Source organism: Podarcis vaucheri (assembly GCF_965113315.1).
Source record: "Podarcis vaucheri genome assembly, chromosome: 10".
NCBI classification, from domain to species: domain Eukaryota; kingdom Metazoa; phylum Chordata; class Lepidosauria; order Squamata; family Lacertidae; genus Podarcis; species Podarcis vaucheri.
The window spans coordinates 54,897,977-54,914,187 of record NC_138748.1 but is presented as its reverse complement, the minus strand read 5'-3'; the positions used below and the strand labels follow the sequence as shown (position 1 = coordinate 54,914,187).

At 42.8% G+C, this 16,211-nt stretch overlaps 1 protein-coding gene and 1 long non-coding RNA gene across 21 annotated transcripts in view; one reads left to right on the top strand and one right to left on the bottom strand.

Moving 5' to 3' along the window:
- BICD1 (BICD cargo adaptor 1) overlaps nt 1–16,211 on the top strand; it is a 148,185-nt gene that overhangs the window by 77,648 nt on the left and 54,326 nt on the right. For all 20 annotated transcript variants that reach the window (XR_014224039.1, XR_014224040.1, XM_082240446.1 and 17 more), the window contains exons 4-5: nt 12,809–12,961; nt 15,216–15,653. Coding sequence is in view for 18 of the 20 variants with exons in the window: in XM_082240446.1 (XP_082096572.1) it covers nt 12,809–12,961; nt 15,216–15,653 (591 nt within the window). In the remaining 2 variants the exon portion in view is untranslated. The remainder of the gene's footprint in view (nt 1–12,808; nt 12,962–15,215; nt 15,654–16,211) is intronic.
- LOC309542127 overlaps nt 1–16,211 on the bottom strand; it is a 63,059-nt gene that overhangs the window by 2,558 nt on the left and 44,290 nt on the right. The gene's annotated exons all lie outside the window — the stretch shown is intronic.

Sequence of the window (16,211 nt, the reverse complement as noted above, 5' to 3'; positions counted from 1 at the left end):
GCTTTCAACTTAGCACTCAGGGCTAATTTCCTTAAGAATGGATGTGTTTGATCTTCTTGCAGTCCATGGGACTCTCAAGAGTCTCCTCCAGCACCATAATTCAAAAGCATCAATTATTCAGCGATCGGCCTTTATGGTCCAGCTCTCACTTCCATACGTCACTACTGGGAAAACCATGGCTTTAACTATACGGACCTTTGTTGGCAAGGTGATGTCTCTGCTTTTTAATATGCTGTCTAGGTTTGCCATCGCCTTTCTCCCAAGGAGCAGGCGTCTTTTAATTTCGTGACTGATGTCACCATCTGCAGTGATCATGGAGCCCAAGAAAGTAAAATCTCTCACTGCCTCCATTTCTTCCCCTTCTGTTTGCCAGGAGGTGATGGGCCCAGTGGCCATGATCTTCGTTTTTTTTTGATGTTGAGCTTCAGACCATATTTTGCGCTCTCCTCTTTCACCCTTATTAAAAAGGTTATTTAATTCCACCTCATTTTCTGCCATGAAGGTTGTGTCATCTGCATATCTGAGGTTGTTGATATTTCTTCCGGCAATCTTAATTCTGGCTTGGGATTCATCCAGCCCAGCCTTTCGCATGATGAATTCTGCATATAAGTTAAATAAGCAGGGAAACAATATACAGCCTTACCGTACTACTTTCCCAATTTTGAACCAATCAGTTGTTCCATATCCAGTTCTAACTGTAGCTTCTTGTCCCACATAGAGATTTCTCAGGAGACAGATGAGGTGATCAGGCACTCCCATTTCTTTAAGAACTTGCCATAGTTTGCTGTGGTCGACACAGTCAGAGGCTTTTGCATAGTCAATGAAGCAAAAGTAGATGTCTTTCTGGAACTTTAGCTTTCTCCATAATCCAGCGCATGTTTGCAATTTGGTCTCTGGTTCCTCTGCCTCTTCTAAATCCAGCTTGCACTTCTGGGAGTTCTCGGTCCACATACTGCTTGAGCCTTCCTTGTAGAATTTTAAGCATAACCTTGCTAGCATGTGAAATGAGTGCAGTTGTGCGGTAGTTGGAGCATTCTTTGGCACTGTCCTTCTTTGGGATTGGGATGTAGACTGATCTCCAATCCTCTGACCACTGCTGAGTTTTCCAAACTTGCTGGCATATTGAGTGTAGCACCTTAACAGCATCATCTTTTAAAATTTTAAGTAGTTCAGCTGGAATACCATCACTTCCACTGGCCTTGTTATTTGCAGTGCTTTCTAAGGCCCATTTGACTTCACTCTCCAGGATGTCTGGCTCAAGGTCAGCAACCACACTACCTGGGGTGTACGAGCCATCCATATCTTTCTGGTATAATTCCTCTGTGTATTCTTGCCACCTCTTCTTGATGTCTTCTGCTTCTGTTAGGTCCTTTCCACTTTTGTCCTTTATTATGGTAATCTTTGTACGAAATGTCCCTTTCATATCTCCAATTTTCTTGAACAGATCTCTGGTTCTTCCCATTCTGTTGTTTTCCTCTATTTCTTTGCATTGCTCATTTAAGAGGGCCTTCTTGTCTCTCCTTGCTATTTTTTGGAACTCTGCATTCAATTTCCTGTATCTTTCACTATCTCCCTCACATTTTGCTTGCCTTCTCTCCTCCGCTATTTGTAAGGCCTCATTGGACAGCCACTTTGCTTTCTTGCATTTCTTTTTCATTGGGATGGTTTTCGTTGCTGCCTCCTGTATAATGTTGCAAGCCTCCATCCATAGTTCTTCAGGCACTCTGTCCACCAAATCTAAATCCTTAAACCTGTTCCTCACTTCCACTGTGTATTCATAAGGGATTTGACTTAGATTGTATCTTACCGGCAGAGTAGTTTTTCCTACTTTCTTCAGTTTAAGCTTGAATTTTGCTATAAGAAGTTGATGATCTGAGCCACAGTCCGCTCCAGGTCTTGTTTTTGCTGACTGTATAGAGCTTCTCCATCTCTGGCTACAGAGAATATAATCAATCTGATTTCGATGCTGCCCATCTGGTGATGTCCATGTGTAGAGTCGTCTCTTGTGTTGTTGGAAAAGAGTGTTTGTGATGACCAGCTTGTTCTCTTGGCAGAACTCTATTAGCCTTTGCCCTGCTTCGTTTTGAACTCCAAGGCCAAACTTGCCAGTTGTTCCTCTTATCTCTTGACTCCCTACTTTAGCATTCCAATCCCCTATAACGAGAAGAACATCCTTCTTTTGTGTCAGTTCTATAAGGTGTTGTAAGTCTTCATAGAATTGGTCAATTTCAGTTTCTTCAGCACCAGTGGTTGGTGCATAAACTTGGATTACTGTGATGTTAAAAGGTCTGCCTTGGATTCGTATCGAGATCATTCTATCATTTTTGAGATTGCATCCCAATACAGCTTTTGCCACTCTTTTGTTGACTATGAGGGCCACTCCATTTCTTTTACAGGATTCTTGCCCACAGTAGTATAGACATTTTAAATTGCCCACCTTGGAGTCCAAGAGCACCCCCAGATACATCATATCTACATCACAGGGCTAAAGCAGAAATCTGAGTGGGTTCTTTACCTCATAATCTGAGTGGGTTGTTTACCTCCTGTCTGGCAAGTTACCTGTTAATGTTTACTGGATTGACACCCTGGGGAGCCTGGCCAGTCTTTTGTAATGATAAGTACTTAGTTCCTGAGCCAGGTCACAAGCTCACCCTATTCATACACAGACATACCCTTAAGACAGGATTTGTGAAGGAAAAGACAATGGGGAGGCTCCTCCATTTGACCTTGCAGAGAAAACACCTGGTCAGCCTGGGAGTCAAAATGGCTCCATGGCTGCTCTCCTGTGCAGCTTCAGACATGTGGCCTATATATCTATGTACGCGTTTGCTTGGTACTTTTATGAACCTTTATTATATACATAAGACCTTAATTTATTTATTTCACTATTATTTTGTATCATTTTTTTTCTTTTCATAATAATAATTGCATAAATCAAAACAAGAGAATAGACTCTGTCCTCAGGGATGAGACATGCAAGGGAAGGGAGTAGAGAGGGGGAAATGTAAATTGTTTTAATATCATATTTTAAATTGCTCTAAAGTGCCCTGAGACCTTATGGTGAAGGGTGGTTAATAAATCATATTATTATGAATATATGAATAAGAGATGAGAGTTTTAGAATGTCAGACTGATGGGTGAGATTTTAGCAAGTATTTAAATCTGTTTAAGACCAAACTGATGCAGCACTGGTGTTTCAACTGATTAGAAATTGTGCAAACTGGCAGCATCTTTTGGTGTCCGCCTGCTGTCTAATTTTAGTTTGTAAACTCATTGGGGCAGGGACCTTTCTGCTACACTCTAAGAGCCTCCATGTGTATTGACTTCACACATGACACTTAAAACATGTTGCTATTTATATGAGTCATCTGTGAACTGCCTTGATGATGTATCTAAGTTACTTTGAGCCCAGAAATCCACATCCATAATAATTCAGTCTGAAACACTAACATAATTACTGCAGGGTAGAGGAAACATTCAGATTTGAAGCAATTAATGTGATAATTATTTATCAGCATGAAACCATGAACATGCTTAATCCTAATGTCCTAATAAGTAGTTCCCAATGGGTGGTCTGCAGACCACAAGGCTCTGTGGCACCAGTCAAGTAACAAAAACTACTATAGAGATTTTCAAAAGTAGGGGGTCCATGGCTTGGTATTTGAAAAATAGTGTCCACAGTGTTTAGCTAATTGAGAACCACTTCCCTAATTCATTCACATCCTTTAAAGACTAAAAATATTGGGGTCTTCTAAAAGGGTGTAAGGTTCACAAAGTTAAAAAGATTTAAAGATACATTTATTGTTTTAAAAGCTTAAACATTCAATCAGGATGGACCATCAGATTACCATTCTTTTTACAAGGTGTGCTTGATATTACCTTTCTTGTTTATCCGGAAACCTGGGGTAAACAGGTTAGAAGTGTCATAAATCCCTAGCTTAATTAACACCACAATAACATCTCTGTCTGACAGGAGGAAATCTGCTCCTTTAGGGCAAGTTAAGTTTTCATGGAAGGGTTTTCACAAGGTCAACCTCTGTAATGGCAATCGCTATCAATTATTGCAGCCCAGGAGTCAGGAAGTCTGATATTTAAATTCATGTCACAAAGAAGAGTAAGCCAAAGAGAGATACACTGTGCTGAAAGGGACTTCAGAAATACAGACCAGGAATGAAAAAATCAGGCAGCAAAGTTTCTTAAAGAAAAAGTTTTTTTTTTATTTGGATTTTTGTCAGACAAAAAGCAAATAGGGTGCATTCAGGAAAATGAAGAATGCCCACCCCTCCTTGGGGGTAGCTAACTCATATACCTTCTTGCAAAGCACAGTTCAGCCCCTTGGCATCCCTTTAGCCAATGATTGACAATTTCCTATGGTCATTGATGCATATTCATTAAAGCTCAACCAATTAATAAATTGGTGTGTCCTTTCGGTTCCAAGTTGCCTATTCCACTAGGTGGCGCTACTGGCTTATAATCTACTTAACCTCTGTACTAGTTCCAGGAAGTGCCCCTGAACCCCCTACTTCCAAGAAATGTGCCGAAGTGAGTCGTGTGGTTTAGCACCTGGAGCCTGGCGGTCAGCAAACATCCTGCTACTTGCCTTTGTCAGGGGTCGTTTCTCAGAAATGGCTTAACCTCAGGTGCAAGCTACCCTAACCGCATCCTTGCAAGCTAGCTGCCTCTACAAAAGGTGGCAAAGTGGTAAACAGGAGAAAGAGAAATGTGCTTTTAGCTTTTTAGATGGCTCTATAATATGGCTTCAGAGGTTCTTAGCCTGGCTTTAGAGGTCCTTAGCCTGGCTCTCCATTGGTCATCCTGACCTTCAGCCCTGCATTCCCCCCTTTCCATCACGAAAATGCTGACCGGTCACGGTTCCCCATTTTCGCTTGATGGACCTATAGGTACAATATCATAGAGAGCCAGGAAATGTACACTTCTGTGGATACACGGGCCTCCCTCTATGACCCTGTCAAGTCTTCAAATATGGTGCTGGGGAACCACGTAGGTGGTGTTCAGAATCTTGACCTCGCACGCATACCCAGCACTCAGACCTGTTCAGGCTCTTGGCCACAGCTGTGGTCATGTTCAGGAAGGTGTTCTCCCTCCACCCGGTGGCCATCTGAGAGGTGAGAACCATCAGGAGGCAGGGTATGATCCACATCCTGATTCAAGGGATGTTCGGTGCCCCAGAACAAAGAACTGTACCACCAACACAGAAATACCACAAAAGGGTAATACCACAGGCCAAAGGGATGGGGGCCCACGAAGGCCAGGTCATGTGGGCCTCTAACTCCTGGCCCTACTGAGGCGTGAACAGCGTCTACACACAAAACGTTCCCACTCTACACAAGGAAAAGTGGCCGCCTGGCACTGATACACTGTTAGGCCTCGGGAGTTATAGGGATGGCAATAGACTCTGTAAAGTTCAAAGGCTGGTCCTACTGGGTGGAGGTCACCTACGTGGTCTCTGACCAGGGCCTATGGAGGCTGAAGCCTGGGGTGGCAACCCTTATGCAGCCACAAGAATACCCTACCACATTCAAGGGTATTATGTGTGGAGTTACCAGGCCAGGTATTCTTCCGGGATTATGGGAGGCTCGAGCCACCACGACAACCACAGGTGGGGCTGCAGGATTTACTGGCACTTGTTCAGCAATTTCAATGCGCACCTGGTTCAGGCTCCCTCCCCTGCAATATTTGCATTAAGATAGGCTCCGTCCCATGCAACACCTGGATTAAGATTAGGACCTGGTCTACCAGATGGGGTTGGTACAGTGCTCTACCCCCTGAGTGACAGTTGGTTACCCCCCCACAACAGCAAGAGCGGTCCAGAACTCGATAGATTTCGACTGTCTCTGCAACTTCCCGTAGGAGCAGTACCCATGTGCGCTGGACAGTGGTGTGGAAGAGAAGCCACAGTGGGGTAGTGGGATGTTTCAATACGGCAACCTCATCAAACCCCTGTTCCCAATAGCCAATGAGCACGCCATTTCTTACCACTGGCAAGACGAACCAGTCATAGCAGAGGTCCGCAGGCCAATAGGGTCGGTATGGCTCGGTGGGGTCAGGGCAATAGGACATAGAGCAAATCAACACAGAACATAATAGAGAAAAGGGAAAAGTCCTTGTGAAAGTCCTTGTGATGATCAGTCGTAGGATCGCGTTGCCCGTGGCCCAACGCTGTTCCCGGTAGCGTCAGACACAAGGTGATGATCAGCTGCGTGTGATGCACCCAGGGAATCACGTCAGCTACTCTCACCGCAGTTGGGATGGAGAGGAGGACGGTATACGGGCCTCGCCACTTAGGGATGAGGGGGTTGCGCTTCCACGCTGTCACCCGGCTGGAACTGGTGGACCGGCTCAGCGAGACTGCACGGTGTAGGCTCGAGGTAGTACCTGGAAAGGGAAGCAAACACACACGGGGACAGGAATTGCACTTGTTCCTGAGTGATGTGATCTCCCACCCGCCCCAAACTGGCGGGGATGTCTCGGACGAAAGGGGTTGGCCTGCCATATAGAAGTTCAAAGGGTGATAGTCTCAGTCTCTTGGTTGGCGCACAGGGCACAGTTTTGGGATATAGCAGCAACTAGTTGAGAAAGGTTAGTGATATAGAAAAGTCTCCCAAGGTGTACTCTGGCAGCTGGACCCCCTAGATGAGTGGACTCGTGGTAATTCTTCACAATCACGGTAGCCAGATGTTGGGGCACAAAAACACGGTTGTCTGGTAGACGGAACCATCCCTCCTGGAGTGTTGCTCCTTCCTGGCGTGCCAACTGTTGTTCCTCCGGTGTGTAGCGTGGTTCCACATCGTCTGGAGTGAGTTGTGGGATGAGGGCTGCGTTGAGTGCTGGTGGAGGTTTCAAAACTGCTTCACGAGCTGCGTTATCTGCCTTCCGGTTGCCCCTAGTGACCATGTCCCGGCCTCTCCGATGGCCTTTGCAGTGCATCACGGCAATCTCTTCGGGACCCCATACTGTTTCCAGTAACGTCTCAACTTCTGGACGTTATAGCCTTGCATCCAACTGCCAATTGCAGGGCAATGCCTTTTGCTGTTGGACTTCGCCTCAAAACACAAACAACTCTTGGAGACTTTGGCTTTCTTAGAACTCTTGGAACGGCTTGCCTGGCTTGCACCCCCACTTCTGGGTGCTCTGCTGCCTGAGGAACAACTTGTAACTGCCTTCCTCTTCCCATATCTCAGCCTCTTTCCAGCCCACAGTCCATCACACAGATTTATTGAAGCGTAGAAACAGCTTCCCAAAACAGCCTCAGCCCCCTCTGGGCTTGGTACTTTTTCTGGGCATCCTCTAGCCCCCTCTGGGCTTTCTGGGCGTCCTACAGCCCCTTCTGGTCTGGCTGCCACTGTGGCCTGACATGCTGTCTTCAGTGGCTGCCACGCTACCCAGGGCTTCCTCCTTTGGAGTATTGCCAACAGCCAAGAATCAATGCTGGCCCTTAAAATGGCTAGGACCCTTTGGTCTCTCTAGAGCACCAGGCACGTCTGTTTCACAAACTTCCACTGCGCCTGCAGACTTCTCAATGGGTTGGGCAAAGCCTGTTTCAGCCTGTATAGTCCTTATATTCCATAAGGGTGAGAACCGAATGGGGCACATTCACATGCATCTCCTGGCCAAACATGAACCTGTCTGCTTCTTCCACTAGTGTGACGGTGGCAGTGACAGCCCACAGACAGGGTGGCCAGCCTTTCACTGTGGAATCTAATTGCTTGATAGTCTCAAAGGTTTCTTGTTGGGCCGGTCCCCACTCAAAGGGGTCTCTTTCTCTTCCTCTGGTACTCTCATTTAGAGGTTTTGCTAAAATACTGAAGCCTAGGATCCCGATTTTGCAAAAGCCTGCTGCTCCACAACTTTAAGCTTGTCTTTTAGGGATATCACAATCTCTGCCTTTCCTTGCAGTGACCTTCTGACAATTTCTAGATGGTCAGTATGTTCAGCAAGTTGTCTGGATAAATTAGCTAAATCTTCATCCCTTCTTTTGCATTTTGTAAAGTGAGCTGGTTGTGTGAATCTTTCACTGATTTCAGTTCATTATGTTCATCGACCTGGGATTTAAGATGGTCTGTTCCCTCCTTACATTCTATTTCTGTTTCTTGCAATTTTTAGCTGATTTACTTATTTGTTCTTTAAGCAATTTAATTTGTGAGTCACACTCCATGAGTTTGTTGTTGTAAGTAACATCACAAGTCTTTATTGCAGAATGAAGATCTTTAACTGTTCGGCTAGTCTCTTTGTTTTGCCTAACAAATTCTTCATTCTCTTTTGTTTTACTAGTGTTTTCAATTTTTTTTTCTTCTCAGCCAGTTATGATTTTATTGCACTTAACTGTTCAGAAAGTTCTGAAAGCTTTCTGCCTCCACTGTTCACACCTTTGGTTTGTACATCCTTCAGCAATTTCCCTGTCTTGCATTTCATACTCTTTGCATTTGATCTGACATTTCAGAATATTAATCTGCTCAGAATACACATTTGTATTTGAAATAATAACAGAAATTTCTTTGTCTTTCTCAACTAAAACCTCTCTGAGGTTGTCAAATTCTCTTCCATGCCTCTGGAGGTCTTGAATTAGTTGAGACCTCTCTTCTAAATGACTTGTGTTTAATCTATTAAGTCCTTCATTTGTCTGCTCAAGATCCTGTTACATTAATTCTATAGCAGCATCCTGTTTCATGCTCTTTTCTTTTATTTTCCTCTGTTAATGCAGTAATAACTGCTTACTGTTCTGTACACTCTTCTCCATAAACACTGCACTTCTTCTGGACATCTTCCCTCTCCAAAACCTGACATGAGGGAGTGACTTTGCAATGTTCAGTCCTGCATTTCTTCAACCGGGGGGGGGGGGGTTGTCATCTACAACCTTCAGCCAGTTGTCTATATAGGGGATCTGGTCAGGATGTCCCCCCCTGGTCTATGCCATAGTCTCCGCTGAATCCTTTCTTGAAGTTGTTTAACATACATTGAAGGATGATTACTGGACCTTTCAAGCCTCCCCCTCCCATTTTCAGTATGGCCCTGTACAGCGTCCCCACACCAAACACTCACACATTCATTTCGCAACTTTTCTCGCCCAGGTGCGGTCGCCCGACTGGGAAACGGAGTACTTGTTGCTACGACCCCAGGGGAATGCCCCGGGGTAACACACATACATGCACAAAATGCCTCTCTCGCCAGACGTTGTACCATACACTAACCACCCTGTGCCCCCCCCTTTCTCTCCTTCCTAATACCAAAGCGTGGGTGGTTGGGTCAACCCTTCTCCTTAATGCCACTATCCACGCTGGAGATTTGATCAGAATCTCCCTTCTCCTTAATTAATTAAAAGGAGGATTTCCTATCCCCTCAGGGCTTGTTGCCATGTACTCACCCCAGCCGGCTGTTCTCTGCCCTGTCCTCCCAACCTCGGCTCTTCAAATCCGTTGTCCTCTGTCCCAGGATACAGCAAGAGGGTCAAGTTGCCTTCTGTCCCCCTCCGAAGAAAAGGTTCGGTGTGCACCTGGAAGCCAGGAGGTCCGTTGACCCTCCGCCGTCACTGCCCAGAGGGCAAGGGAGCTGCCTCCTGGTCTCTGAGGACACTTAAAGTCCTTCTGATCCGAGTCACTTTTGGCACCAGAAATGAAAGGGACTTCAGAAATACAGACCAGGAATGAAAAAATCAGGCAGCAAAGTTTCTTAAAGAAAAAGTTTTTTTTTTATTTGGATTTTTGTCAGACAAAAAGCAAATAGGGTGCATTCAGGAAAATGAAGAATGCCCGCCCCTCCTTGGGGGTAGCTAACTCATATACCTTCTTGCAAAGCACAGTTCAGCCCCTTGGCATCCCTTTAGCCAATGATTGACAATTTCCTATGGTCATTGATGCATATTCATTAAAGCTCAACCAATTAATAAATTGGTGTGTCCTTTCGGTTCCAAGTTGCCTATTCCACTAGGTGGCGCTACTGGCTTATAATCTACTTAACCTCTGTACTAGTTCCAGGAAGTGCCCCTGAACCCCCTACTTCCAAGAAATGTGCCGAAGTGAGTCGTGTGGTTTAGCACCTGGAGCCTGGCGGTCAGCAAACATCCTGCTACTTGCCTTTGTCAGGGGTCGTTTCTCAGAAATGGCTTAACCTCAGGTGCAAGCTACCCTAACCGCATCCTTGCAAGCTAGCTGCCTCTACAAAAGGTGGCAAAGTGGTAAACAGGAGAAAGAGAAATGTGCTTTTAGCTTTTTAGATGGCTCTATAATATGGCTTCAGAGGTTCTTAGCCTGGCTTTAGAGGTCCTTAGCCTGGCTCTCCATTGGTCATCCTGACCTTCAGCCCTGCAGTGCTACACTCCCAAATCCAGTTGTGAACAAAAGAAAAGGGTGCAATGTCCTGTCATGCTTACATCACTCTGGACAGCATTGGTGTTACTTTGGAGCAGCAATATTTTGGCCTTTGAAAAATAGTTTATGCCCTTGCTGTCTTTGGAGTCTTCTTGTAGTCTTCCCTGGACAGTGTCCTACTTGCTGTTGTTGGCTGTTTGCATGAATGCATTTTTCTGTTGAGAAATAGGCCCACATATATCATTAGAAAAGAAGTAAGTTTTCTTCCAGTGTTTGTGCTTGATATTTTGCAAGAGGCTTTTACTTTTACACTGGGACACAAATTGCTGGACTCTGGAACTTGCATTCCTTTGTCAAGGTTGTTAGTAGTTATCTCTGCAGGACAGACTTCATTGCTCATTGTTCTGCTTTAAACCCTTAGAGGAGTGAAAGAACACTTAGTAATTGTATTTGATTCCATCCTTTATTCAGTAAATGAAAGTAATGAGATTCTAAAAACTGTGAGAAGGGGGAGGAGGTGATTTTTTCATCTCAAAAGAAAAGTTTAATCAGGGCTATATTGCTTGTTTTTCCTTCCACCTTTACTTATTTGTGGAGTTTGAGTGGCATTATAAATAGCAGGCATGTCTGGTTGAACAGATCTTTATGTATATGTTAAGTTTACCATTACTGTTTTGCTGGTGTTGTAAGAAAACAACTTTTCCCTTTTCCCTTATGGGTTGCTCAAGAGCCCATATAGAGTCTTTTTGTAATGAGGCATCTGATCAAGGCCTGCATTTTAAAATGAGCTTAAAGATATATTTGCAAATGTTTGTATGTTTCATGCCAGGCATAAAGCAGCTGGCTAAGTACTCTGGCAGTTGTTTATCTTCCTGCTCTCCTGAACAAGGGCCCCCCTGATTTATAGCAGTACCTCAAAGTTGTAACAGGGAATTACAGGCTGGGAGCAAAGGTCATACTGACCATACATATTACAGAATACAATCAAGCTGCAAAAACACTAATTAAGAGTTGGTAAATAGTAAGATTTATTGTTTAACAGAAAATAATACCATGTACCTCCCATCAGACTCTAGTCATATTTTCCTAAGGTTAAAGGGCAAGAGCTAATGGGAAAAGCAGCTGGCTGGGAAAGAGGGTGTAAATTGAAGAGGTTGCTTTTGAAGCTGTTTTCTACTAAGTTCTTTTTTTACTTTGCAAAGGCCTTTTCTTCTAAAAAGCTATCTATGTTAATGTATGAAATTTATTGGCTTAATGTAATTATGCAAAGGATTTAGAAAGTAAGAAATGTTAGATTCTTATGTTAGATTCTTATTTCATTGATGGTGTGTGAGAAGGTGAACCCAAGATCTCTGTTTAAGATAAAATTTAAAACCATGAGCCATCTGTTTTAGCCATTTGTTTTTGGAATGCCAGGGGCAATAGGGCAAAAGGTGATCTGGTAATTAAGGTGCCTTGTCGAGGCAAATGTAAAATATATGGCTACTTGTCTGCCATTTATGGATAGAAGGAAATATAGCTCTTTGTCTCCCATAAAAGGTAATAGGAAATGGGTGTATCTTTTATGATTGGTTCTAGCAAACAGCCAATAGGAATTTCAACCAGGCTGATTGGACAGAGGCAGCCAAAGGAGGAGCAAGGGGGCTGGGCTGAGGGAATATAAGTGCTGGCCATCAGGGCTGGAGTGGGCAGAGCTTTTGGTAACCATATACCACTGTGTTTCTCATTTATTTGTCTGACAAATAAATTATTATTTTAATTTCTCTATTGCTGCATTTCATTCCAGCTAAGCGTTAACCACAAGCAGGGTGCTACAGTAGGTTCTCTATCAGTAGGAGAAAATAACAGAGGCCAGCCAGAGAATATTGAGAAGCAAAGCAGCTAGTAAGCCTGATCTTTATTAATTGTTGCAACAGAGTGCTCACAACCACACTCAGGAGGCAGGAGGGACCCAGAACAGTGGTGTGCAAACTCTTATATAGATATTTGAAATTGCCTCGCTCAAGACACCCCCCCCCCAATACATCATACATACATCACAGAAGGGGCAGTCTACAGCAGAAATCTGAATGTGTTGTTTTTCTCCTGTCTGTCAAGCTACCTGATAATGGATCACTGATTGCATTACCTGGGCCATTTGGCCACTTTTTTGTGATGATAACTACTTAATTACTGAATCCAGATCACAGGCTCACCCTATTCATACACAAACACACCTTTAAGACAGGATTTGTGAACAAAGAGACAATGGGGAAGCTTTTCCATTTCCTTCCTCGCAGAGAAATATTTGAGGTGGCTGAAAGAGTCAAAATGGCCTTAGGACTGTTTTCCTGTACTGTTTCCAGACATATGGTTTATATATTTATGTATGTGTTTGCCTTGTACAGTTATGAACATTTATTTTATATATATAAGACATTAAAATTCCTATAACCCTGGAAATGAAACAATGACAATATATTTCATTCCTTTCTCCTTTTCAGAGCAATGAAATGGCAGAGCTGCAGAGAATTCGGATGAAAGATGAGATAAGAGAATACAAGTTCAGAGAGGCAAGACTCCTTCAGGACTATACAGAACTTGAAGAAGAAAACATTACATTGCAAAAGTTGGTTTCCACGCTGAAACAGAACCAGGTGAGCACTAACTAGATTTTCAGAAACAGGTTGCAAAAGGAACAACACCAAGATCTGAATTACATACCATTTTTGAACACAGTATACATTCATTACCAGATAATGGGAGCAAGCAACAGAAGACACTGTTGAAGGAGGTTTGCCAGAAAACATGCTTTGCATGCAGAGGGTTCCAAGTTCAGTGCCTGGCATTTAAAAGGGCATTTATATAGTTGGGCTGGAAGCAACTTTATTTCTTAATTTTATTACCATACATTTGTATGGTCATAGTGCTGCTGCAAACCCACATTTTGGCCAGCCTGCAACTCAGCGGTAAGTTCTGACCCACCAGCTGAAGACCAGTAACTTAGTTGACCAGTGCCACAAAATCATGTTAATGGTTTAAAATATGGAATAAAATGTACTGTAAGTGGTGGATGCTGAACCCACAGAAAAGAGTAATCTGATTACTCCACATGATTAGATTGCAGTCTATCATGTGACAGCTCTGCTCCGTTAAGAGATTTTAAAATGCCATGAGTTGTGAGCTGGGTGTATAGTGGTGCATTTGGCTAAATGTTTTGATGTCAGTTTAGCAGTTGTTAGCTCCAGCCCACCCACCCCCCTTTGTGAAGCATTATTAAGCCTTAGGGTCAGGCTCTGAAGATGGGTGGGGAGTTGGCTGCCAAGCCAATTGGGCCAGAAGCTTATGCAGGGTCCAAAGAAGGAAGCAGTTGTTTGTGAGAGAACATTTCCAAAACTGAAGGGAGTCTCAGAAGCAATCTGTGATATTGCATCCTTGTGGGTCTGATGTTCAAAGCAATAAAGTCAAAATCCCATTGGGGACTCGCAAGCACTTACACTTGCCTAAAATAGCTCTTTGGAACCCAGACTATATTTAGAAGTAATTGCTATCCAACATTATTCTACCCTATAAACACAAATAGCAGATTGTAAGCAGAGGCTGTGTTTCATTTTCTTTCTTTTTGTAAAAATGGACAATTTCTAATCACTTTTGTTTTTTTGTTATACAGAAAATTGCTCCCATTTTCAGCAAAAAAATTTCACTGCTAATTATACCATAGATAAAGAGCTGGTTAACTTCTGAGATTGCTCATTATATAGTAATTGTGTTACTTGAATAGTATATAAATATATGTTGTATCTTTAACAAAGGAATTAATTTATGTTTCTGCTGCTTGCAAAGAGCCAACTGTCTCTCATTATAAATGAATATTGATCAGCTTGACTAGTGATTTTGGACATGTAGTTTCCAGGGAACATTTGTATATTTCTATGCCATCTTTCAAACCTTTACCTTCTCGCCATTTTATTTTGCTGTGTCTGCTTTTATTCATAACATTTTATTTAACCAATTTTTTTTATTTAATCATTCTTAACATACACAAAAAGATGATTGACAAAATAAGTCATATGTATGTCTCAATTAGTATTTTCATTAAAACCTTTTGCTCAGTTGCTTTTGTTACACCATTTTCCTTAAAAAAACAACAACAACTTACCTGATCCGTTTTTGAGCAATTTTCTCTCTCAGTGTTCCCTGAATTCATGTTTTTATGTAGTGAACATATATTTTTCATTTGTGTCTTTAAAGTTAAAAAAAAATGGTTATAGAGTCATAATATCATACAATTGTAGAGATGGAAGGGACTATGACGGTCGTCCAGTCCAACCCCCAGCAATGCCGGAATCGTTTTGCCCAACGTTGGGCTGAAACCCACAAATCTGAGATTAAGAGTCTCATGCTCTACAAATTTGAGTTAATACATTTTTCCATATATGTCTGTAAGCCTTGGGCTAAGCAATATGTATAAGCACCTGAAACATCTTGGATTTTCTGTTAAATTACAAAAAAATACTTTGTCACATTTGATGGTACAAAATCAATACATATTAGTTAAGAGGTAAATTTCATGAAATATGCCTGATAATATTTATTCTGAAAAACTGTTAACCTCCCCCTGACTTGGGTTTGCACTACATAATCATCATTATGAAAGATGTAACATATAACAAACTAACGATAGAATTACAATGGTTTCAGGGCATCTTTCTACTGACCAGTTTATATAGTCAGTAGAATCTGAGTCCTTTCTCCATCCAACAATTTTAAGTACGTATGTTCAGTCTTTCTTCTCTCTCTCTCTCTCTCTCTCTCTTTTTGGTACCTTAGTTTAACAGATGCAGCAAATGGCAGGTTGTTTGTAAATCCAACTTTTAGTATTTTGAATGTTCTTTATCTTACCTAATTCAGGTTGAATATGAAGGCCTGAAACACGAGATAAAACGATTTGAGGAAGAAACTGTATTGCTTAATAGCCAGCTAGAAGATGCCATCCGGTTAAAGGAGATTGCGGAGCATCAGCTAGAGGAAGCCCTGGAGACGTTAAAGAATGAGAGAGAGCAAAAGAACAACCTGAGGAAGGAACTCTCCCAGTATATCAATCTAAATGATAGCATGTATAATAACCATATTAATATCTCGGTAGATGGATTAAAGTTTGGAGAGGATGGGAACGAACCTAATAATGATGACAAAATGAATGGACACATTCATGGACCCCACATGAAAATGAATGGTGACTTTCGGACTCCCACAGTTAGGAAAGCAGAATCACTGCACCCAGTCTCAGATCTCTTCAGTGAGCTCAACATCTCTGAAATGCAAAAACTGAAACAGCAGCTAATGCAGGTAACATTTTACATGGACCATTAAAAAGGGAGTTTCATATAATGTACCAGATATTGGACCCAACTACATTTTGCATCCACACGGTGGGAGGGTGCTTTGTAGTTCTGGTAACCGCATAGGAGAAAAAATTCCACCAGAAGTGCTTTTTCCCATTATAGTGACAGAAAAAATGACAGATGCAGAATTTTATGTTCTGTGCTGCTTTGACAAGCCTATGCCTCCCTGTTTTATCTTGCCTTCCTTTTTATTCTCCTCTCATGTGCCCTGTGCCTAAGTTTTCTTCAACTATATATACTATATATACCTCTGCATCTACAGTTTCCTCCTATGCTGCATCTACTGTTTCCTCCTAAAGGTAAAGGTACCCCTGCCCGTACGGGCCAGTCTTGACAGACTCTAGGGTTGTGCACTCATCTCACTCTAGAGGCCGGGAGCCAGCGCTGTCCGCAGACACTTCCGGGTCACGTGGCCAGCGTGACAAAGCAGCTCCGGTGAACCGGCACCAGAGCAGCACACGGAACACCATTTTCCTTCCCGCTAGAAAGCGGTATCTATTTA